This window comes from Embiotoca jacksoni, unplaced genomic scaffold (assembly GCF_022577435.1).
Source record: "Embiotoca jacksoni isolate LCO1_2020_lvr unplaced genomic scaffold, fEmbJac1.0.p SCAF_41, whole genome shotgun sequence".
Classification (NCBI taxonomy): Eukaryota; Metazoa; Chordata; class Actinopteri; family Embiotocidae; genus Embiotoca; species Embiotoca jacksoni.
The window spans coordinates 862,558-885,622 of NW_027185394.1; the positions used below are offsets into that span (position 1 = coordinate 862,558).

At 40.7% G+C, this 23,065-nt stretch overlaps 5 protein-coding genes across 5 annotated transcripts in view; all 5 read left to right on the top strand.

Moving 5' to 3' along the window:
- Nucleotides 1-264: 264 nt before the first annotated feature.
- Nucleotides 265-2,724, top strand: LOC138209876 (nuclear factor 7, brain-like). Its single transcript, XM_069168675.1, has one exon. It carries the CDS (start codon nt 471-473, stop codon nt 1,944-1,946), a length of 1,476 nt encoding a protein of 491 aa, XP_069024776.1. The 5' UTR covers nt 265-470; the 3' UTR covers nt 1,947-2,724.
- Nucleotides 2,725-3,891: 1,167 nt separating this feature from the next.
- LOC138209877 (nuclear factor 7, brain-like) lies at nt 3,892-5,931 on the top strand. Its single transcript, XM_069168676.1, has one exon. It carries the CDS (start codon nt 4,103-4,105, stop codon nt 5,549-5,551), a length of 1,449 nt encoding a protein of 482 aa, XP_069024777.1. The 5' UTR covers nt 3,892-4,102; the 3' UTR covers nt 5,552-5,931.
- Nucleotides 5,932-6,672: 741 nt separating this feature from the next.
- On the top strand, nt 6,673-8,531 carry LOC138209879 (nuclear factor 7, brain-like). Its single transcript, XM_069168679.1, has one exon. The coding sequence runs from the start codon at nt 6,855-6,857 to the stop codon at nt 8,268-8,270; it is 1,416 nt and encodes a 471-aa protein (XP_069024780.1). The 5' UTR covers nt 6,673-6,854; the 3' UTR covers nt 8,271-8,531.
- Nucleotides 8,532-10,158: 1,627 nt separating this feature from the next.
- On the top strand, nt 10,159-11,893 carry LOC138209880 (nuclear factor 7, brain-like). Its single transcript, XM_069168680.1, has one exon. It carries the CDS (start codon nt 10,434-10,436, stop codon nt 11,796-11,798), a length of 1,365 nt encoding a protein of 454 aa, XP_069024781.1. The 5' UTR covers nt 10,159-10,433; the 3' UTR covers nt 11,799-11,893.
- Nucleotides 11,894-12,929: 1,036 nt separating this feature from the next.
- Nucleotides 12,930-23,065, top strand: part of atf6b (activating transcription factor 6 beta) — a 15,840-nt gene continuing 5,704 nt past the window's right edge. The window contains 6 exon segments of the mRNA XM_069168674.1: nt 12,930-13,290; nt 15,746-15,825; nt 16,692-16,773; nt 17,014-17,073; nt 17,176-17,255; nt 17,365-17,551. Of these exon segments, the coding sequence (XP_069024775.1) occupies nt 13,218-13,290; nt 15,746-15,825; nt 16,692-16,773; nt 17,014-17,073; nt 17,176-17,255; nt 17,365-17,551 (562 nt within the window). The 5' untranslated portion in view covers nt 12,930-13,217.

A 23,065-nucleotide genomic window follows, 5' to 3' on the forward strand; every position in this document is an offset into this window, starting at 1 on the left:
ATTCTGCTTTTTGTGAACATTTCTGCATCTACTGAACTTATCTATTACATTTCTACTTTTTGACACTCAACTGTTACTGAAAACATTCCTGCCATTGAAATGAATGGAGAGAATCTTTTAAATTCTCACAAAGTTTCTGCACTTTCTGCAGAAGCTCAACTGTACAATCCTGTGATCCTGCTCTGACAAAGCTCCGCCCCTCACCTGACACACCTGAACTGAACCAGGAAACAGGCTGTTATTGTGGCTCAATGAGAGAAGTTGAACACGCGGTGAGAGACAGACGATCAGATTGACTTTGGAAAAACAATTCCTGACATTTCAGCAGGACGGAAAGCAAAACTGGGAATACTGAAACTTGAAGCTGCTGAATCTACAAACTGAACAAGAGTTTCTCAGGAATAAATTGAAAGTAACTTTCAGTGAATGTCCTGATCGAGTCGTCTGCCTGCAGTTTTCACTGAGACAAAATGGCGTCCAGATTTCAGTCGGATCTCTGCTGTTCAATCTGCACTGATGTCTTTAAAGATCCTGTCATCCTGTCATGTAGCCACAACTTCTGCAGAGACTGTCTGCACAGATGGTGGACGAAGAAGGAAAATCATGATTGTCCACTTTGTAATAGAAGTTCAATGGCCAGACCTCCTTCTAACCTGTTGTTAAAGAACCTGTGTGAGACCTTCTCACAGGAGAGAGATCAGAGACCTCCAGAGGATCTCTGCAGTCTGCACTCTGAGAAACTCAAACTCTTCTGTCTGGACCATCAGCAGCCAGCGTGTCTCGTCTGCAGAGATTCAGAAAAACACACCGGCCACATGTTCAGACCCGTCGATGAAGCTGCACGACAACACAAGAAGGAACTTCGGGAAACTCTGGAGCCCTTAAAGGAGAAGTTAAAGGTTTCTGAACGAGTTAAACAGGAGTTTGATCGAGCAGAAAAACACATTAAGGTCCAGGCCCAAAACACAGAGATGCAGATTAAGCAACAGTTCAAGAAGCTGCACCAGTTTCTAGAGGAGGAAGAGGAGGTCAGGATGGCTGCACTGAGGGAGGAAGAGGAGCAGAAGAGTCGGATGATGAAGCAGAAGGTGGAGGCTCTGAGCAGACAGATACCAGCTCTCTCAGATGCAGTCAGAGCCACAGAGGAGGATCTGAGAGCTGAAGACATCTCCTTCCTCAACAACTACAAGGCTGCAGCGGAAAGAGTCCGACGCTGCCCCCTGCTGGAGGATCTGCAGCTGCCCTCAGGAGCTCTGATAGACCAGGCCAAACATCTGGGCAACCTGGCCTTCAACATCTGGAGCAAGATGAAGGACAGGGTCTCCTACACTCCTCTGGTTCTGGATCCAAACACTGCTGGTCCAGGACTCGTCCTGTCTGAAGATCTGACCGGTGTGAGACGAGGACATAAACAGCAGCTTCCTGATAATCCAGAGAGGTTTGACTTCTCCCGCTCTGTCCTGAGCTCTGAGGGTTTTAAATCAGGGACTCACAGCTGGGACGTCAAGGTTGGAGACAGTCCAGAGTGGACACTGGGTGTGTTGGCAGAGTCTGTCAAGAGGAAGGGATTCATATACTCTGGATTTTGGAGAATATATTTCTATAAAGGTAAATTGTCAGCGCAGTCACCAGCAGCTCCAAACACTGATGTCCAAGTACAGAAGAAGTTCCAGAGGATCAGAGTGAATCTGGACTGGAAAGGAGGGAAGCTGTCGTTCTCTGATCCTGATACGAACACACACATACACACCTTCACACACACTTTCACCGACAGGATGTTTCCATACATTGACTCTGTAGGTGATGTGGAGATTTTACCAGTGAACGTCTCTGTGACTGTAAAACAACGTAAACAGCTGAAACGTTCATCATCTCTTAACATGAATACTGAAAAAAAAAAAAAAAAAAAAAAAAAAAAAATCTTAAATGAGCCCTTCATTCACTGATGAAAACATCTGGAAACTAAATCTGTTTTTCTGACCTTTTATTTTGAAAATCCAAACAACTTATGAAGATGTTAGTTCCAAATCAGTAACTTCTGACTTCTCTTGGTGGTTTTATGTCTTCTGTCATTTAACTTTCAACTGCAGACACATGTTGTTTAAAACTCATTGTTTTGTACATTTCTGATTCAGATCAATAAAAATTGAGTTTATATGAATATGAACATAGAGTTCTCTGTAACTGTAAAGGTTTCCGAGTTGAATGTGTACTTAAAAATTTATTGATTTGATCAACATATAAAGTGTGACGTGTTGTTTCAGTTGAACATAAAAGTTTATTGATCCCCAGTGAAATCTAGCTGAGTCAGCATTCGCAAAATCGTTTTTTTTTTTTTTTTTTTAGATTCATCTACTTTTAAAAGCTTCTGCATACTTTCACCTATTGAAACCATTTAAATATCAAAATGTTCAGCTTTTCTGCACATTTACATTTCTATTGAACTTTGTTTTTGAATTTATACTTTTTGAAATAGTCAACTTTTTCTGAAAAAATTCCTGCCTTTGAAACGAATGGAGATAATTTTCAAATCTTCTCAGACTTTGCCCACTTTGAACTTCAACTAGTTCATTACTTTTACCGGGAGACACAATTTAAACTTTAAACAGGGCACAAATAACTCACATTAAAAGTATATTCTGAGTTTTCTTAACTTTCAAAGCTTTTGAATAAAAACAGTTTAGATTTTATGGATATTTTCGGCATTTGCTAAATTTCTTTTCTTTTTTTGAGATGTTTCTACTTTTAAGTACTTCTGCATACTTTAGCCTATAGAAATCATTTAAATATCAAAATGTTCAGCATTTTCTGCATATTTACGTTTTTATTCAACGTTGTTATTGTTTTTATACTTTTTGAAATAGTCATCTGTTTCTGAAAAAACTCCTGTCATTGAATAAAATGGAGAGAATTTTCAAATCTTCTCAGACTTTGTCCACTTTGAACTTCAACTAGTTTGTCAAACTTTTACCCGGAGAAACAATTTAAACTTTAAATAGGCACAAGAAACTGAAATAATACACTTCTATTGAGAGTTTTGTTAACTTTCACAGCCTTTGAATGAAAACAGTTTAGGTTTTATGGATTTTTTGGAAAATTTCTTAGTCATAAATGGGCGAGTATTGTACAATCAAATTCTTCCCAACTTTTTGTTGTTAAACTGCAGAATTCAATCATCCTCATGATCAAGTCAGGCCAGACAATTCCTCTGTGTTTCTGTCACATGATGAAAAACAACACCTTTACAGTGTAAAACGCCGAGTCAGCATTCGCAAAATTTCTTCACTTTTTGAGATTTGTCTTTTCTTTAGTACTTCTGCATACTTTCCCTGATTTAAATCATTCAAATATCAAAATGTTCAGATTTTTCTGGACATTTATGTTTTTATCCAACTTTGTTATTGTATTTATACTTTTTGAAATAGTCAACTTTTTCTGAAAAATTCCTGCCATTGAAACGAATGGAGAGAATTTTCAAATCTTCTAAGACTTTGTCCACTTTGAACTTCAACTAGTTTGTCAAACTTTTACCTGGAGACACGATTTAAACTTTTTTATGGGTTTTTTGGATTTTTTTTTTTTGGACAATTCTTAGTAAAAAAAAAAAATTGTATTACACAATCAAATTCTTTCCATCTTTTTCATTCAAAGAACTAAATATTCTGCTTTTTGTGAACATTTCTGCATCTACTGAACTTATCTATTACATTTCTACTTTTTGACACTCAACTGTTACTGAAAACATTCCTGCCATTGAAATGAATGGAGAGAATCTTTTAAATTCTCACAAAGTTTCTGCACTTTCTGCAGAAGCTCAACTGTACAATCCTGTGATCCTGCTCTGACAAAGCTCCGCCCCTCACCTGACACACCTGAACTGAACCAGGAAACAGGCTGTTATTGTGGCTCAATGAGAGAAGTTGAACACGCGGTGAGAGACAGACGATCAGATTGACTTTGGAAAAACAATTCGTGACATTTCAGCAGGACGGAAAGCAAAACTGGGAATACTGAAACTTGAAGCTGCTGAATCTACAAACTGAACAAGAGTTTCTCAGGAGAAAAGTGAAATTCTTCCTGCTTGTTTTCACTCGGAGAGAAAATGGCGTCCAGATTTCAGGAGGATTTCCGCTGTTCAATCTGCACTGATGTCTTTAAAGATCCTGTCATCCTGTCATGTAGCCACAACTTCTGCAGAGACTGTCTGCACAGATGTTGGACAAAGAATGAAAATCATGATTGTCCACTTTGTAATAGAAGAAGTTCAATGGCCAGACCTCCTTCTAACCTGTCGTTAAAGAACCTGTGCGAGCGCTTCTTACAGGAGAGAGATCAGAGACCTCCAGAGGATCTCTGCAGTCTGCACTCTGAGAAACTCAAACTCTTCTGTCTGGACCATCAGCAGCCAGCGTGTCTCGTCTGCAGAGATTCAGAAAAACACACCGGCCACATGTTCAGACCCGTCGATGAAGCTGCACGACAACACAAGAAGGAACTTCGGGAAACTCTGGAGCCCTTAAAGGAGAAGTTAAAGGTTTCTGAACGAGTTAAACAGGAGTTTGATCGAGCAGAAAAACACATTAAGGTCCAGGCCCAAAACACAGAGATGCAGATTAAGCAACAGTTCAAGAAGCTGCACCAGTTTCTAGAGGAGGAAGAGGAGGTCAGGATGGCTGCACTGAGGGAGGAAGAGGAGCAGAAGAGTCGGATGATGAAGCAGAAGGTGGAGGCTCTGAGCAGACAGATACCAGCTCTCTCAGATGCAGTCAGAGCCACAGAGGAGGATCTGAGAGCTGAAGACATCTCCTTCCTCAACAACTACAAGGCTGCAGCGGAAAGAGTCCGACGCTGCCCCCTGCTGGAGGATCTGCAGCTGCCCTCAGGAGCTCTGATAGACCAGGCCAAACATCTGGGCAACCTGGCCTTCAACATCTGGAGCAACATGGAGGACAGGGTCTCCTACACTCCTCTGGTTCTGGATCCAAACACTGCTGGTCCAGAATTTGTCCTGTCTGAAGATCTGACCGGTGTGAGACCAGGACATAAACAGCAGCTTCCTGATAATCCAGAGAGGTTTGACTTCCGCTCTGTCCTGAGCTCTGAGGGTTTTAAATCAGGGACTCACAGCTGGGACGTCGAGGTTGGAGACAGTACATGGTGGAGACTGGGTGTGTTGGCAGAGTCTGTCAAGAGGAAGGGATTCATATACTCTGGATTTTGGGGAATATGTTTCTATATAGATAAATACTCAACATGGTCACCAGCAGCTCCAAACACTGATGTCCAAGTACAGAAGAAGCTCCAGAGGATCAGAGTGAATCTGGACTGGAAAGGAGGGAAGCTGTCGTTCTCTGATCCTGATACGAACACACACATACACACCTTCACACACACTTTCACCGACAGGATGTTTCCATACATTTACATTGGAGATGAAATCCCTCTGAAGATTTTACCAGTGAGCGTCTCTGTGACTGTAAAACAACGTAAACAGCTGAAACGTTCATCATCTCTTAACATGAATACTGAAAAGAAAAAAAAAGAAGCTTAAATGAACCCTTCATTCACTGATGAAAACATCTGTGTCTAAATCTGTTTTTCGGACCTTTTATTTTGAAAATCCAAACATCTTATAAAGACGTTAGTTCCAAATCAATAACTTCTGACTTCTCTTTGTGGTTTTATGTCTTTTCTGTCATTTAACTTTCAACTGCAGATACATATTGTGTAAAACTCATAATTGTTTCGTACATTTCTGATTCAGATCAATAAAAATCGGGTTTATATGAATATGAACATAAAGAATTCTCTGTAACTGTAAAGTTTTCTGAATTGAATGTGTACATAAAAATCTATTGAATGGATCAATGTATAAAGTGTGACATGTTGTTTCAATTGAACATAAGAGTTTATTGAACCCCGGTGAAATAAAACGCTGAGTCAGCATTTGCAAAATTTCTTCACTTTTTGAGATGTTTCTACTTTTAAGTACTTCTGCATACTTTCACCTATTGAAATCATTAAAAAAAAAATCAAAATGTTCAGCATTTTCTGAATATTTACATTTCTATTCAACGTTGTTATTGTTTTTATACTTTTTGAAATAGTAAACTGTTTCTGAAAAAAATCCTGCCATTGAATAAAATGGAGATAATTTTCAAATCTACTAAGACTTTGTCCACTTTGAACTTCAACTAGTTCATTATACTTTTACCTGGAGTCATAATTTAAACTTTAAATAGGCACAAGAAACTAAAATACAACACTTCTATTTAGAGTTTTGTTAACTTTCACAGCTTTTGAATAAGAACAGTTTAGGTTTTATGGATTTTTTGCACAATTTCCAAGTAAAAAAATGGGCGAGTATTACACAATCAAATTCTTTCCATCTTTTTCATTCAAAGAACTAAATATTCTGCTTTTGTGAACATTTCTGCATCTACTGAACTTATCTATTACATTTCTACTTTTTGACACTCAACTGTTACTGAAAACATTCCTGCCATTGAAATGAATGGAGAGAATCTTTTAAATTCTCACAAAGTTTCTGCACTTTCTGCAGAAGCTCAACTGTACAATCCTGTGATCCTGCTCTGACAAAGCTCCGCCCCTCACCTGACACACCTGAACTGAACCAGGAAACAGGCTGTTATTGTGGCTCAATGAGAGAAGTTGAACACGCGGTGAGAGACAGACGATCAGATTGACTTTGGAAAAACAATTCCTGACATTTCAGCAGGACGGAAAGCAAAACTGGGAATACTGAAACTTGAAGCTGCTGAATCTACAAACTGAACAAGAGTTTCTCAGGAGAAAAGTGAAATTCTTCCTGCTTGTTTTCACTCGGAGAGAAAATGGCGTCCAGATTTCAGGAGGATTTCCGCTGTTCAATCTGCACTGATGTCTTTAAAGATCCTGTCATCCTGTCATGTAGCCACAACTTCTGCAGAGACTGTCTGCACAGATGTTGGACAAAGAATGAAAATCATGATTGTCCACTTTGTAAAAGAAGAAGATCAAAGGACGAGCCTAAGACCTTCTCACAGGAGAGAGATCAGAGACCTCCAGAGGATCTCTGCAGTCTGCACTCTGAGAAACTCAAACTCTTCTGTCTGGACCATCAGCAGCCAGCGTGTCTCGTCTGCAGAGATTCAGAAAAACACACCGGCCACATGTTCAGACCCGTCGATGAAGCTGCACGACAACACAAGAAGGAACTTCGGGAAACTCTGGAGCCCTTAAAGGAGAAGTTAAACGTTTCTGAACGAGTTAAACAGGAGTTTGATCGAGCAGAAAAACACATTAAGGTCCAGGCCCAAAACACAGAGATGCAGATTAAGCAACAGTTCAAGAAGCTGCACCAGTTTCTAGAGGAGGAAGAGGAGGTCAGGATGGCTGCACTGAGGGAGGAAGAGGAGCAGAAGAGTCGGATGATGAAGCAGAAGGTGGAGGCTCTGAGCAGACAGATACCAGCTCTCTCAGATGCAGTCAGAGCCACAGAGGAGGATCTGAGAGCTGAAGACATCTCCTTCCTCAACAACTACAAGGCTGCAGCGGAAAGAGTCCGACGCTGCCCCCTGCTGGAGGATCTGCAGCTGCCCTCAGGAGCTCTGATAGACCAGGCCAAACATCTGGGCAACCTGGCCTTCAACATCTGGAGCAAGATGAAGGACAGGGTCTCCTACACTCCTCTGGTTCTGGATCCAAACACTGCTGGTCCAGGACTCGTCCTGTCTGAAGATCTGACCGGTGTGAGACGAGGACATAAACAGCAGCTTCCTGATAATCCAGAGAGGTTTGACTTCTCCCGCTCTGTCCTGAGCTCTGAGGGTTTTAAATCAGGGACTCACAGCTGGGACGTCAAGGTTGGAGACAGTCCAGAGTGGAGACTGGGTGTGTTGGCAGAGTCTGTCAAGAGGAAGGGATTCATATACTCTGGATTTTGGAGAATATATTTCTATAAAGGTAAATTGTCAGCGCAGTCACCAGCAGCTCCAAACACTGATGTCCAAGTACAGAAGAAGTTCCAGAGGATCAGAGTGAATCTGGACTGGAAAGGAGGGAAGCTGTCGTTCTCTGATCCTGATACGAACACACACATACACACCTTCACACACACTTTCACCGACAGGATGTTTCCATACATTGACTCTGTAGGTGATGTGGAGATTTTACCAGCTAACGTCTCTGTGACTAGAAATAAACGTAAACAGCTGAAATGTTCATCATCTCTTAATATGAATATTGAAAAAAAACAAAAAACAGCTTAAATGAACCCTTCATTCACTGATGAAAACATCTGGAAACTAAATCTGCACCTTCAGTGCAGGAAAGAGCGCTACCACAGGTCATTTGTTCCGACGGCTGTCAGACTGTACAACTCCAACCTACAATAATATCGTTGCACTGTTCATCTCATTTCATCTCATTTCATTTCATAGCACTGGACATTTTTTTCCATTCATCCCAAACTGTATTTATGTATTTGTTAATTAATTTTTTTTGTTTTTGTGTATATAGTCTGTTTGTGTGTACTTGTGCTAAAATAATTATTTTTTTATCTATCTTATTTCTTATATTTTACACGTATTTGTAATTTTTTTCATATTGTGTGCACTTTTTGTTTTTTTCTTGAAGCTTTGATGAAGGAATTTCCCCACTGTGGGATTAATAGTCAATCTTGTCTTATTTTATCTGTTTTTATGACCTTTTATTTTGAAAATCCAAACATCTTATAAACCCGTTATTTCCAAATCAAAAACTTTTTACTTCTCTTGGTGGTTTTATGTCTATTTTTACATTTAACTTTCAACTGCAGACACATATTGTTTAAAACTCATAGTTGTTTCGTACATTTTTCATTTCCATTTAATAGAAATCCAGTTTATATGAATATGAACATAAAGAGTTCTCTGTAACTGTAAAATTTTCCGAGTTGAATGTGTATGTAAAAATCTATTGAATTGATCAATGTATAAAGTGTCACGTGTTGTTTCAATTGAACATAGGAGTTTATTGAACCCCGGTGAAATAGAACGCTGAGTCAGCATTTGCAAAATTTCTTCACTTTTTGAGATTTTTCTTTATTTAAGAACTTCTGCACACTTTCTCCCATTGAAATAATTTAAATATCAAAATGTTCAGCATTTTCTGCATATTTAAATTTTTATTCAACTTTGTTATTGTATTTATATTTTTTCAAATAGTCAACTTTTTCTGAAAAAACTCCTGTCATTGAATAAAATGGAGAGAATTTTCAAATCTACTAAGACTTTGTCCACTTTGAACTTCAACTAGTTTGTCAAACTTTTACCCGGAGACACAATTTAAACTTTAAATAGGCACAAGAAACTGAAATAATACACTTCTATTGAGAGTTTTGTTAACTTTCACAGCTTTTGAATGAAAACAGTTTAGGTTTTATGGATTTTTTGGAAAATTTCTTAGTCATAAATGGGCGAGTATTGTACAATCAAATTCTTCCCAACTTTTTGTCGTTAAACTGCAGCATTCAATCATCCTCATGATCAAGTCAGGCCAGACAATTCCTCTGTGTTTCTGTCACATGATGAAAAACGACACCTTTACAGTGTAAAACGCCGAGTCAGCATTCGCAAAATTTCTTCACTTTTTGAGATTTGTCTTTTCTTTAGTACTTCTGCATACTTTCCCTGATTTAAATCATTCAAATATCAAAATGTTCAGATTTTTCTGGACATTTATGTTTTTATCCAACTTTGTTATTGTATTTATACTTTTTGAAATAGTCAACTTTTTCTGAAAAATTCCTGCCATTGAAACGAATGGAGAGAATTTTCAAATCTTCTAAGACTTTGTCCACTTTGAACTTCAACTAGTTCATTATACTTTTACCTGGAGACACGATTTAAACTTTTTTATGGATTTTTTTTTGGGACAATTCTTAGTAAAAGAAAAGGACTTGTATTACACAATCAAATTCTTTCCATCTTTTTCATTTAAAGAACTAAATATTCTGCTTTTGTGAACATTTCTGCATCTACTGAACTTATCTATTACATTTCTACTTTTTGACACTCAACTGTTACTGAAAACATTCCTGCCATTGAAATGAATGGAGAGAATCTTTTAAATTCTCACAAAGTTTCTGCACTTTCTGCAGAAGCTCAACTGTACAATCCTGTGATCCTGCTCTGACAAAGCTCCGCCCCTCACCTGACACACCTGAACTGAACCAGGAAACAGGCTGTTATTGTGGCTCAATGAGAGAAGTTGAACACGCGGTGAGAGACAGACGATCAGATTGACTTTGGAAAAACAATTCGTGACATTTCAGCAGGACGGAAAGCAAAACTGGGAATACTGAAACTTGAAGCTGCTGAATCTACAAACTGAACAAGAGTTTCTCAGGAGAAAAGTGAAATTCTTCCTGCTTGTTTTCACTCGAAGAGAAAATGGCGTCCAGATTTCAGGAGGATTTCCGCTGTTCAATCTGCACTGATGTCTTTAAAGATCCTGTCATCCTGTCATGTAGCCACAACTTCTGCAGAGACTGTCTGCACAGATGTTGGACAAAGAATGAAAATCATGATTGTCCACTTTGTAATAGAAGAAGTTCAATGGCCAGACCTCCTTCTAACCTGTCGTTAAAGAACCTGTGCGAGCGCTTCTCACAGGAGAGAGATCAGAGACCTCCAGAGGATCTCTGCAGTCTGCACTCTGAGAAACTCAAACTCTTCTGTCTGGACCATCAGCAGCCAGCGTGTCTCGTCTGCAGAGATTCAGAAAAACACACCGGCCACATGTTCAGACCCGTCGATGAAGCTGCACGACAACACAAGAAGGAACTTCGGGAAACTCTGGAGCCCTTAAAGGAGAAGTTAAAGGTTTCTGAACGAGTTAAACAGGAGTTTGATCGAGCAGAAAAACACATTAAGGTCCAGGCCCAAAACACAGAGATGCAGATTAAGCAACAGTTCAAGAAGCTGCACCAGTTTCTAGAGGAGGAAGAGGAGGTCAGGATGGCTGCACTGAGGGAGGAAGAGGAGCAGAAGAGTCGGATGATGAAGCAGAAGGTGGAGGCTCTGAGCAGACAGATACCAGCTCTCTCAGATGCAGTCAGAGCCACAGAGGAGGATCTGAGAGCTGAAGACATCTCCTTCCTCAACAACTACAAGGCTGCAGCGGAAAGAGTCCGACGCTGCCCCCTGCTGGAGGATCTGCAGCTGCCCTCAGGAGCTCTGATAGACCAGGCCAAACATCTGGGCAACCTGGCCTTCAACATCTGGAGCAACATGGAGGACAGGGTCTCCTACACTCCTCTGGTTCTGGATCCAAACACTGCTGGTCCAGGACTCGTCCTGTCTGAAGATCTGACCGGTGTGAGACGAGGACATAAACAGCAGCTTCCTGATAATCCAGAGAGGTTTGACTTCTCCCGCTCTGTCCTGAGCTCTGAGGGTTTTAAATCAGGGACTCACAGCTGGGACGTCAAGGTTGGAGACAGTCCAGAGTGGACACTGGGTGTGTTGGCAGAGTCTGTCAAGAGGAAGGGATTCATATACTCTGGATTTTGGAGAATATATTTCTATAAAGGTAAATTGTCAGCGCAGTCACCAGCAGCTCCAAACACTGATGTCCAAGTACAGAAGAAGCTCCAGAGGATCAGAGTGAATCTGGACTGGAAAGGAGGGAAGCTGTCGTTCTCTGATCCTGATACGAACACACACATACACACCTTCACACACACTTTCACCGACAGGATGTTTCCATGCATTGGCTCTGTAGGTGAAATCCCTCTGAAGATTTTTACCAGCTAACGTCTCTGTGACTGTAAAACAACGTAAACAGCTGAAATGTTCATCATCTCTTAACATGAATACTGAAAAAAAATAAATAAAGCTTAAATGAACCCTTCATTCACTGATGAAAACATCTGTATCTAAATCTGTTTTTCTGACCTTTTATTTTGAAAATCCAAACATCTTATAAACCCGTTATTTCCAAATCAAAACCTTTTTACTTCTCTTAGTGTTTTTTTTAAATTTTTTTAAAAGAAGTATTTTCTGTCATTTAACTTTCAACTTGTTTATAACTCATAATTATTTTGTAGTTATTCAGTTTTTATATGAACATAGAAAATTCTCTGTAACTGTGAAGTGTTTTGGGGTGAATCTGTAAATAAAAGTAATTGAATGACTTTGAATACAAAGTGTGACGTGTATGTGTACGTGTATATATACGTGTATATGTAGGTGTATATATATAAATATAAGACACATGCTCTTACAAGCACCAGAATAAGTCACTAGGGGGCGCTCTGCTTTATCTATATCATAAACAATAGAGGAGAGCTGCAGGCAGTGTTTCAGTTTGTCCTTGTTCACCTCCTCTGCTGTTATGTAATGACTCCCACTCTCCTCCTAACTTAAAAAAAAAAAAAAACTTTTAAAATAATACTGACTGCGGATACAAAGTGCATTTGACATCTTAAATGTTGTTTTTTTTTTTAGTCATGTGCACCAGTTTTTTTTTTTTTGTTGTTTTTTTTGTTTTTTTTTCCATAAACTAACATAAACAGTTTTTTAATCGCAGCGCCTGAATCAACGTGACTTACATTAAAACGCTTTATTTTTTTGGGCCCTGGTAAACCCCGCCGTGATTGGCTTAGCCTTCTCGTCACTTCGGAAAAAAAAAAAAATTATTCGCGTTGATTGGTTGATGTTGCCTGTCAATCAACAAGCCACCGTTCCATTGGGCCAAATCACCTTTAAACGCCCGTCTCGCTCTCTTCTCGTCATTGATTGGTTTATCTACTCCCTCCCCTGTCCGCAATCGCTCCCTTTGAAATATCTCATTGGTCCTTACATCTTGTCAATCACACGTATCTTTGCTGGTATTGGCCAGCTCTGCTAAAAGTGGGTGGTACCTTTCTGGCAAAAACGTTTCCTTGTGTGTCATATGCGAAGCTCCAGGAAGGAGCGACAGCCCGTGTCGGAGCCCCCCTCCCCCCTCACCGACGGGACAGAAACATCGACCTCCTGATGGACTAAATATTAAATATCCTACTTTGATTGATAAATGATATCATGGCCGCTGCCGCCGAGCTGCCCGGACGCTGAAGCCAGAGGGTTGTCCGCGTGTTGTTTCGTGTAAGCTAGCCTGTCGTCACGGAGCTCCCCGCCCGCCCGCCGCTGCCCCCTGCTGCTCCCCGGACCCAAACGCACCCTTCAGCGGCGATGAGCGCGGAGCTTCTCTCGGACCTGGACAGCCGCTTCTTCGAGGACAACCTCCTGACCAGCGAAGACTGGGGTGAGTTAGTGCTCACACCGGGGGGAGGGGGGGAGTGAGGCACGGTGGGGGGGGGAGTGAGGCATGGTGGGGTGAGGGGGGGCGGAGTGAAGCATGGTGGGGGGGCGGAGTGAGGCATGGTGGAGTGAGGGGGGGGAGTGAAGCATGGTGTAGTGAGGGGGGGCGGAGTGAGGCATGGTGGGGGGCGGAGTGAGGGGGGGCGGAGTGAGGCATGGTGGAGTGAGGGGGGGCGGAGTGAGGGGGGGGGAGTGAAGCATGGTGTAGTGAGGGGGGGGCGGAGTGAGGCACGGCGGGGGGCGGAGTGAGGCATGTTGGGGGGCGGAGTGAGGGGGGGGCGGAGTGAGGCATGGTGGAGTGAGGAGGGGCGGAGTGAGGCATGGTGGGGGGGCGGAGTGAGGGGGGGCGGAGTGAGGGGGGGGCGGAGTGAGGCACGGCGGGGGGCGGAGTGAGGGGGGGCGGAGTGAGGCATGGTGGAGTGAGGAGGGGCGGAGTGAGGCACGGCGGGGGGGGCGGAGTGAGGCATGGTGGAGTGAGGGGGGGGCGGAGTGAAGCATGGTGTAGTGAGGGGGGGCGGAGTGAGGCACGGCGGGGGGCGGAGTGAGGCATGGTGGAGTGAGGCATGGTGGGGGGGCGGAGTGAGGCATGGTGGGGTGAGGGGGGGCGGAGTGAAGCATGGTGGGGGGGGCGGAGTGAGGCATGGTGGAGTGAGGCATGGTGGGGGGGCGGAGTGAGGCATGGTGGGGTGAGGGGGGGCGGAGTGAAGCATGGTGGAGTGAGGCATGGTGGAGTGAGGGGGGGGGAGTGAAGCATGGTGGGGGGGCGGATAACGGCGATAATTTGAACATTAAAACGTGTATTTGATGACTTCCTGTTGTGTGTGTGTGTGTGTGTGTGTGTGTGTGTGTGTGTGTGTGTAGGTGTGTGTGTGTGTGTAGGTGTGTGTGTGTGTGTGTGTGTGTGTGTGTGTGTGTGTAGGTGTGTGTGTGTGTGTGTGTTTAGGTGTGTGTGTGTGTGTGTGTAGGTGAGAGTGTGTGTGTGTGTTTAGGTGTGTGTGTGTGTGTAGGTGTGTGTGTGTGTGTGTGTGTAGGTGTGTGTAGGTGTGTGTGTGTGTGTAGGTGTGTGTGTGTGTGTGTGTTTAGGTGTGTGTGTGTGTGTGTGTTTAGGTGTGTATGTGTGTGTGTGTGTGCGCGCGCGGTGCATGTGGGGGAGGAGCTGCGTTCGGTTCGTCCACCCTGACGTGCCGGTTTTATCTTGAAAACGATTACACGGTAATAAACTCAGGTGTCGTTGTTTCATTCCTCCACCGGTGTCGTTTCGGTTTGTGTTGACATGTTTCAGGTCCCGGGTCGGGGGGGGTGAGGGGGGGGGGGGTGATTCTGGGATGTTTTGACCCCCATAAACACTATTTCCTCAGGCACCTCCAGGGCCGTAACTACAATATACGTCTACAATATTTATACCCCCCCCAACACCAATATATTGGCATAAAAAAAAAAAAAATAATCTAAAAATTTACGTGAAATTTTGTGCAAAAAGGGCTCTCAAGATCTTGAAATTTTAGATTTTTTAGCATCCAAAATAATTTGAATTAACGACTTAAATGTCTTTTTCTTTGCTTTTTATATCACAATTATAGAATAGGTAATGTCATAATGCACCATAATGTAGAAGAGTCATTTATTGGCAGTAAACAATGTGGTTCATTAAAAAAAATAAATTGAAACACGAGAGATGTAAATAATTAATTTCTGCTTGATAAAATAAAAACTCCAAAGAGTTACAGGTTCATTTTCTTCGATCCACTGTTAAACTGTTTGATTATTTGTTGTTATTACAAAAATGCAGACAGTTGGGTGACTTCTGGTTGCAGCTTGTAGACTTTTTGGTTTTGTTTTAAAGCATTTTAAAGAGTCGCATCAGAAACTGGTGTGAATCCCATGAAAACACCTGCAGTCCTCCGACAGGACGCAAATAAAAAGGTCCTGTGTTTCAGTTTCAAAGTCCAGAGCAGGACACCTCGTCATGACACGCAAGGCATGATGGGAGAAATAAGGGCCCAAACCAGTTTGTTGGTTTTTGACTCGGTTTTTGACCCGTTTTCAACAGGTTTTGGACAGATTGTAGACTTGTTTTCAGGCTGTATTTGGACTTGCTTTAGGCTCGTTTTAAACTGGTTTTGGACTCTGATTGGACGAGTTTCTGACACTTAGGTTGTTGGTTTTGGACTTTATTAAAGGCTTTGTTTGGACTAGTTTTGTAAATGTTCTTGAAGGGTTTAACTGGTTTCAGTGTTAGTTTTTGAACCGGTAATGAACCCAGGTTCTGGACTCCACTCTTTATTACCGACCGGCGGACCGACCGCGACCGTCTTCCACGGGAATAGAACCTCCGACGGAGGGAAGGACGCCGTCCTGAATGTGCGACTGTGATCTGACTGTGTTGATGTTCTCTGCAGATGCCTGCCTGTACCAGTGTGAGAGCATGGAGGAGGGCGAGGACGGAGACGTCGGCCGCGGCCTGAAATACGACGCGGCGGTACGAACACAAAGACCGGCGTCTCCGGTTTCTGACCAACTGACACCAACATTCAAAACTCAAACACTTTCACAGTCAGAGAGAAAAGATGCAGTTCAGCTCTGCTGCTGCAGGGGGCGCTGACGGGCGCTACGTTCTCTGCATACGATCTTTTTATAGGTTTTCTGCGTACGATCTTTTTATACGTTCTCTGCGTACGATCTTTTTATACGTTCTCTGCATACGATCTTTTTATACGTTCTCTGCGTACGATCTTTTTATACGTTCTCTGCATACGATCTTTTTATACGTTCTCTACATACGATCTTTTTATACGTTCTCTGCATACGATCTTTTTATAGGTTTTCTGCGTACGATCTTTTTATACGTTCTCTGCGTACGATCTTTTTATACGTTCTCTGCATACAATCTTTTTATACGTTCTCTACATACGATCTTTTTATACGTTCTCTGTATACGATCTTTTTATACGTTCTCTGCGTACGTTCTTTTTATACGTTCTCTGCGTACGTTCTTTTTATACGTTCTCTGCGTACGTTCTTTTTATAGGTTTTCTGCGTACGATCTTTTTATAGGTTTTCTGCGTACGATCTTTTTATACCGTTCTCTGCGTACGTTCTTTTTATACGTTCTCTGTGTACGATCTTTTTATACGTTCTCTGCGTATAAAATTATATTTGTTATTTTATTTATTATTTTCTGATTTTAAAAAGTTTTTATATGTTGTGGTTCGTTAGGTTTGTTCCTCGAAAACGTTGAACTGCACACACACACACACACACACACACACACACACACACACACACACACACACACACACACACACTAATCCTGCTGGTGTTTGACTCTCTTTTTGTATCTCCCAGTTCGACAATGACCTCATTCTCACCCTCGACCCGGACAACCCCACGTCGCCGTGGCAACACCTCGACGACAATCTCCTCACAGGTACAGACAGACGCAGATCGGAGCCTTTCCTTAAAGAAATTAGAGCTTTTTGTTTCTAATTGCCACAATTTTACTGCAATAAAATCACTTCAAAGTACCAAATGACATCGCAAATTTGTGGGGGGAAAAAACCCTCAGCAGTTATAACTGTTGAAGTAATAAAAGTTTCATGAGTGTATAAATTTGAATTTATCGTGATTAAAACCTCGGGAAGCGGGAATAACTTGTTTTCCTCTGAAGGCGACGCCCCGGTGATAAAAAATGAAATGACGATAACGCAGCCGTTACCGGTGGAAATGTGTAAGTCCCCCCCACCCCCCCATCGAGTCTATTCAAAACCTGACTTACGAATGTTTTTAACGTGAAACCGTAATGTTCACTGCTGGTTTTGTTCGTTCTCAGTGTTCCAGGTGAAAGCGGAGCCTCCGTCTCCGGCGTCCTCGCTCGGGTCCGACTGCTCGGCGTCGGCACCGGAACCACAGGTGCGTTTGAAATCTCTGTATTTATATCAGCTTTATTGAACTAAAACAAAGGAAAAAGGGGATGGATAACCCCGACTGACCCCGCCCCCTTACTCCTCTCCCGCTACAGATCCTAGTTAAAGGTGAACACCCTCCAACGCCTCCGTACATGTACGGCGACGTGCTCTCGCCTCCGCTGGGATCCATGGAGGTAACCGTGGCGACGACGGCCGTCGGCCTGCTGCAGACGCAACTTCAGACGCCGCTGACCACGCAGATCCCAGCGGTCGTCAGCGGGATACAGACGCAGGCTGCAGGTACGAAGCTTCGACCAGGAGCCAATGGGAGGGCGGGGTTCGAGCGCAGGTCGTCAAATCAGAATCTTCTGAAATATTTCATTACAAATCAGAAATTCTTCCTTTTTCCTTCTGTTGGAGGTTTATTCTGTTAAAAGAGAGTTGTTCCTTCTGTTGGAGGTTTATTCTGTTAAAAGAGAGTTTTTCCTTCTGTTGGAGGTTTCTTCATGTTAAAAGAGAGTTTTTCCTTCTGTTGGAGGTTTATTCTGTTAAAAGAGAGTTGTTCCTTCTGTTGGAGGTTTCTTCATGTTAAAAGAGAGTTGTTCCTTCTGTTGGAGGTTTATTCTGTTAAAAGAGAGTTGTTCCTTCTGTTGGAGGTTTATTCTGTTAAAAGAGAGTTTTTCCTTCTGTTGGAGGTTTCTTCATGTTAAAAGAGAGTTTTTCCTTCTGTTGGAGGTTTATTCTGTTAAAAGAGAGTTGTTCCTTCTGTTGGAGGTTTCTTCATGTTAAAAGAGAGTTGTTCCTTCTGTTGGAGGTTTCTTCATGTTAAAAGAGAGTTTTTCCTTCTGTTGGAGGTTTATTCTGTTAAAAGAGAGTTGTTCCTTCTGTTGGAGGTTTCTTCATGTTAAAAGAGAGTTGTTCCTTCTGTTGGAGGTTTCTTCTGTTAAAAGAGAGTTTTTCCTTCTGTTGGAGGTTTCTTCTGTTAAAAGAGAGTTTTTCCTTCTGTTGTGGTTTCTTCTGTTAAAAGAGAGTTTTTCCTTCTGTTGGAGGTTTCTTCATGTTAAAAGAGAGTTGTTCCTTCTGTTGGAGGTTTCTTCTGTTAAAAGAGAGTTTTTCCTTCTGTTGGAGGTTTCTTCTGTTAAAAGAGAGTTTTTCCTTCTGTTGGAGGTTTATTCTGTTAAAAGAGAGTTGTTCCTTCTGTTGGAGGTTTCTTCATGTTAAAAGAGAGTTGTTCCTTCTGTTGGAGGTTTCTTCTGTTAAAAGAGAGTTTTTCCTTCTGTTGGAGGTTTCTTCTGTTAAAAGAGAGTTTTTCCTTCTGTTGTGGTTTCTTCTGTTAAAAGAGAGTTTTTCCTTCTGTTGGAGGTTTCTTCTGTTAAAAGAGAGTTTTTCCTTCTGTTGGAGGTTTCTTCTGTTAAAAGAGAGTTTTTCCTTCTGTTGGAGGTTTATTCTGTTAAAAGAGAGTTGTTCCTTCTGTTGGAGGTTTCTTCATGTTAAAAGAGAGTTGTTCCTTCTGTTGGAGGTTTCTTCTGTTAAAAGAGAGTTTTTCCTTCTGTTGGAGGTTTCTTCTGTTAAAAGAGAGTTTTTCCTTCTGTTGTGGTTTCTTCTGTTAAAAGAGAGTTTTTCCTTCTGTTGGAGGTTTCTTCATGTTAAAAGAGAGTTTTTCCTTCTGTTGGAGGTTTCTTCTGTTAAAAGAGAGTTTTTCCTTCTGTTGGAGGTTTCTTCATGTTAAAAGAGAGTTTTTCCTTCTGTTGAAGGTTTCTTCTGTTAAAAGAGAGTTTTTCCTTCTGTTGTGGTTTCTTCTGTTAAAAGAGAGTTTTTCCTTCTGTTGGAGGTTTCTTCTGTTAAAAGAGAGTTTTTCCTTCTGTTGGAGGTTTCTTCTGTTAAAAGAGAGTTTTTCCTTCTGTTGGAGGTTTCTTCATGTTAAAAGAGAGTTTTTCCTTCTGTTGAAGGTTTCTTCTGTTAAAAGAGAGTTTTTCCTTCTGTTGTGGTTTCTTCTGTTAAAAGAGAGTTTTTCATTCTGTTGGAGGTTTCTTCTGTTAAAAGAGAGTTTTTCCTTCTGTTGGAGGTTTCTTCATGTTAAAAGAGAGTTTTTCCTTCTGTTGGAGGTTTATTCTGTTAAAAGAGAGTTGTTCCTTCTGTTGGAGGTTTCTTCATGTTAAAAGAGAGTTGTTCCTTCTGTTGGAGGTTTCTTCTGTTAAAAGAGAGTTTTTCCTTCTGTTGGAGGTTTCTTCTGTTAAAAGAGAGTTTTTCCTTCTGTTGTGGTTTCTTCTGTTAAAAGAGAGTTTTTCCTTCTGTTGGAGGTTTCTTCTGTTAAAAGAGAGTTTTTCCTTCTGTTGGAGGTTTCTTCTGTTAAAAGAGAGTTTTTCCTTCTGTTGGAGGTTTATTCTGTTAAAAGAGAGTTGTTCCTTCTGTTGGAGGTTTCTTCATGTTAAAAGAGAGTTGTTCCTTCTGTTGGAGGTTTCTTCTGTTAAAAGAGAGTTTTTCCTTCTGTTGGAGGTTTCTTCTGTTAAAAGAGAGTTTTTCCTTCTGTTGTGGTTTCTTCTGTTAAAAGAGAGTTTTTCCTTCTGTTGGAGGTTTCTTCATGTTAAAAGAGAGTTTTTCCTTCTGTTGGAGGTTTCTTCTGTTAAAAGAGAGTTTTTCCTTCTGTTGGAGGTTTCTTCATGTTAAAAGAGAGTTTTTCCTTCTGTTGAAGGTTTCTTCTGTTAAAAGAGAGTTTTTCCTTCTGTTGTGGTTTCTTCTGTTAAAAGAGAGTTTTTCCTTCTGTTGGAGGTTTCTTCTGTTAAAAGAGAGTTTTTCCTTCTGTTGGAGGTTTCTTCTGTTAAAAGAGAGTTTTTCCTTCTGTTGGAGGTTTCTTCATGTTAAAAGAGAGTTTTTCCTTCTGTTGAAGGTTTCTTCTGTTAAAAGAGAGTTTTTCCTTCTGTTGTGGTTTCTTCTGTTAAAAGAGAGTTTTTCATTCTGTTGGAGGTTTCTTCTGTTAAAAGAGAGTTTTTCCTTCTGTTGGAGGTTTCTTCTGTTAAAAGAGAGTTTTTCCTTCTGTTGTGGTTTCTTCTGTTAAAAGAGAGTTTTTCCTTCTGTTGGAGGTTTCTTCTGTTAAAAGAGAGTTTTTCCTTCTGTTGGAGGTTTCTTCTGTTAAAAGAGAGTTTTTCCTTCTGTTGGAGGTTTATTCTGTTAAAAGAGAGTTGTTCCTTCTGTTGGAGGTTTCTTCATGTTAAAAGAGAGTTGTTCCTTCTGTTGGAGGTTTCTTCTGTTAAAAGAGAGTTTTTCCTTCTGTTGGAGGTTTCTTCTGTTAAAAGAGAGTTTTTCCTTCTGTTGTGGTTTCTTCTGTTAAAAGAGAGTTTTTCCTTCTGTTGGAGGTTTCTTCATGTTAAAAGAGAGTTTTTCCTTCTGTTGGAGGTTTCTTCTGTTAAAAGAGAGTTTTTCCTTCTGTTGGAGGTTTCTTCATGTTAAAAGAGAGTTTTTCCTTCTGTTGAAGGTTTCTTCTGTTAAAAGAGAGTTTTTCCTTCTGTTGTGGTTTCTTCTGTTAAAAGAGAGTTTTTCCTTCTGTTGGAGGTTTCTTCTGTTAAAAGAGAGTTTTTCCTTCTGTTGGAGGTTTCTTCTGTTAAAAGAGAGTTTTTCCTTCTGTTGGAGGTTTCTTCATGTTAAAAGAGAGTTTTTCCTTCTGTTGAAGGTTTCTTCTGTTAAAAGAGAGTTTTTCCTTCTGTTGTGGTTTCTTCTGTTAAAAGAGAGTTTTTCATTCTGTTGGAGGTTTCTTCTGTTAAAAGAGAGTTTTTCCTTCTGTTGGAGGTTTCTTCTGTTAAAAGAGAGTTTTTCATTCTGTTGGAGGTTTCTTCTGTTAAAAGAGAGTTTTTCCTTCTGTTGGAGGTTTCTTCATGTTAAAAGAGAGTTTTTCCTTCTGTTGGAGGTTTCTTCTGTTAAAAGAGAGTTTTTCCTTCTGTTGGAGGTTTCTTCATGTTAAAAGAGAGTTTTTCCTTCTGTTGAAAGTTTCTTCTGTTAAAAGAGAGTTTTTCCTTCTGTTGTGGTTTCTTCTGTTAAAAGAGAGTTTTTCCTTCTGTTGGAGGTTTCTTCTGTTAAAAGAGAGTTTTTCCTTCTGTTGGAGGTTTCTTCATGTTAAAAGAGAGTTTTTCATTCTGTTGGAGGTTTCTTCTGTTAAAAGAGAGTTTTTCCTTCTGTTGGAGGTTTCTTCTGTTAAAAGAGAGTTTTTCATTCTGTTGGAGGTTTCTTCTGTTAAAAGAGAGTTTTTCCTTCTGTTGGAGGTTTCTTCTGTTAAAAGAGAGTTTTTCCTTCTGTTGGAGGTTTCTTCATGTTAAAAGAGAGTTTTTCCTTCTGTTGGAGGTTTCTTCTGTTAAAAGAGAGTTTTTCCTTCTGTTGGAGGTTTATTCTGTTAAAAGAGAGTTGTTCCTTCTGTTGGAGGTTTCTTCATGTTAAAAGAGAGTTGTTCCTTCTGTTGGAGGTTTCTTCTGTTAAAAGAGAGTTTTTCCTTCTGTTGGAGGTTTCTTCTGTTAAAAGAGAGTTTTTCCTTCTGTTGTGGTTTCTTCTGTTAAAAGAGAGTTTTTCCTTCTTTTGGAGGTTTCTTCATGTTAAAAGAGAGTTTTTCCTTCTGTTGGAGGTTTCTTCTGTTAAAAGAGAGTTTTTCCTTCTGTTGGAGGTTTCTTCATGTTAAAAGAGAGTTTTTCCTTCTGTTGAAGGTTTCTTCTGTTAAAAGAGAGTTTTTCCTTCTGTTGTGGTTTCTTCTGTTAAAAGAGAGTTTTTCCTTCTGTTGGAGGTTTCTTCTGTTAAAAGAGAGTTTTTCCTTCTGTTGGAGGTTTCTTCTGTTAAAAGAGAGTTTTTCCTTCTGTTGGAGGTTTCTTCATGTTAAAAGAGAGTTTTTCCTTCTGTTGAAGGTTTCTTCTGTTAAAAGAGAGTTTTTCCTTCTGTTGTGGTTTCTTCTGTTAAAAGAGAGTTTTTCATTCTGTTGGAGGTTTCTTCTGTTAAAAGAGAGTTTTTCCTTCTGTTGGAGGTTTCTTCTGTTAAAAGAGAGTTTTTCATTCTGTTGGAGGTTTCTTCTGTTAAAAGAGAGTTTTTCCTTCTGTTGGAGGTTTCTTCATGTTAAAAGAGAGTTTTTCCTTCTGTTGGAGGTTTCTTCTGTTAAAAGAGAGTTTTTCCTTCTGTTGGAGGTTTCTTCATGTTAAAAGAGAGTTTTTCCTTCTGTTGAAAGTTTCTTCTGTTAAAAGAGAGTTTTTCCTTCTGTTGTGGTTTCTTCTGTTAAAAGAGAGTTTTTCCTTCTGTTGGAGGTTTCTTCTGTTAAAAGAGAGTTTTTCCTTCTGTTGGAGGTTTCTTCATGTTAAAAGAGAGTTTTTCATTCTGTTGGAGGTTTCTTCTGTTAAAAGAGAGTTTTTCCTTCTGTTGGAGGTTTCTTCTGTTAAAAGAGAGTTTTTCATTCTGTTGGAGGTTTCTTCTGTTAAAAGAGAGTTTTTCCTTCTGTTGGAGGTTTCTTCTGTTAAAAGAGAGTTTTTCCTTCTGTTGTGGTTTCTTCTGTTAAAAGAGAGTTTTTCCTTCTGTTGGAGGTTTCTTCTGTTAAAAGAGAGTTTTTCCTTCTGTTGGAGGTTTCTTCTGTTAAAAGAGAGTTTTTCCTTCTGTTGGAGGTTTATTCTGTTAAAAGAGAGTTGTTCCTTCTGTTGGAGGTTTCTTCATGTTAAAAGAGAGTTGTTCCTTCTGTTGGAGGTTTCTTCTGTTAAAAGAGAGTTTTTCCTTCTGTTGGAGGTTTCTTCTGTTAAAAGAGAGTTTTTCCTTCTGTTGTGGTTTCTTCTGTTAAAAGAGAGTTTTTCCTTCTGTTGG

What these genes read in the sequence shown, in the direction of transcription:
- LOC138209876 (XM_069168675.1), top strand. Translation starts at nt 471, where the DNA reads ATGGCGTCCAGATTTCAGTCGGATCTCTGCTGTTCAATCTGCACTGAT.
- LOC138209877 (XM_069168676.1), top strand. Translation starts at nt 4,103, where the DNA reads ATGGCGTCCAGATTTCAGGAGGATTTCCGCTGTTCAATCTGCACTGAT.
- LOC138209879 (XM_069168679.1), top strand. Translation starts at nt 6,855, where the DNA reads ATGGCGTCCAGATTTCAGGAGGATTTCCGCTGTTCAATCTGCACTGAT.
- LOC138209880 (XM_069168680.1), top strand. Translation starts at nt 10,434, where the DNA reads ATGGCGTCCAGATTTCAGGAGGATTTCCGCTGTTCAATCTGCACTGAT.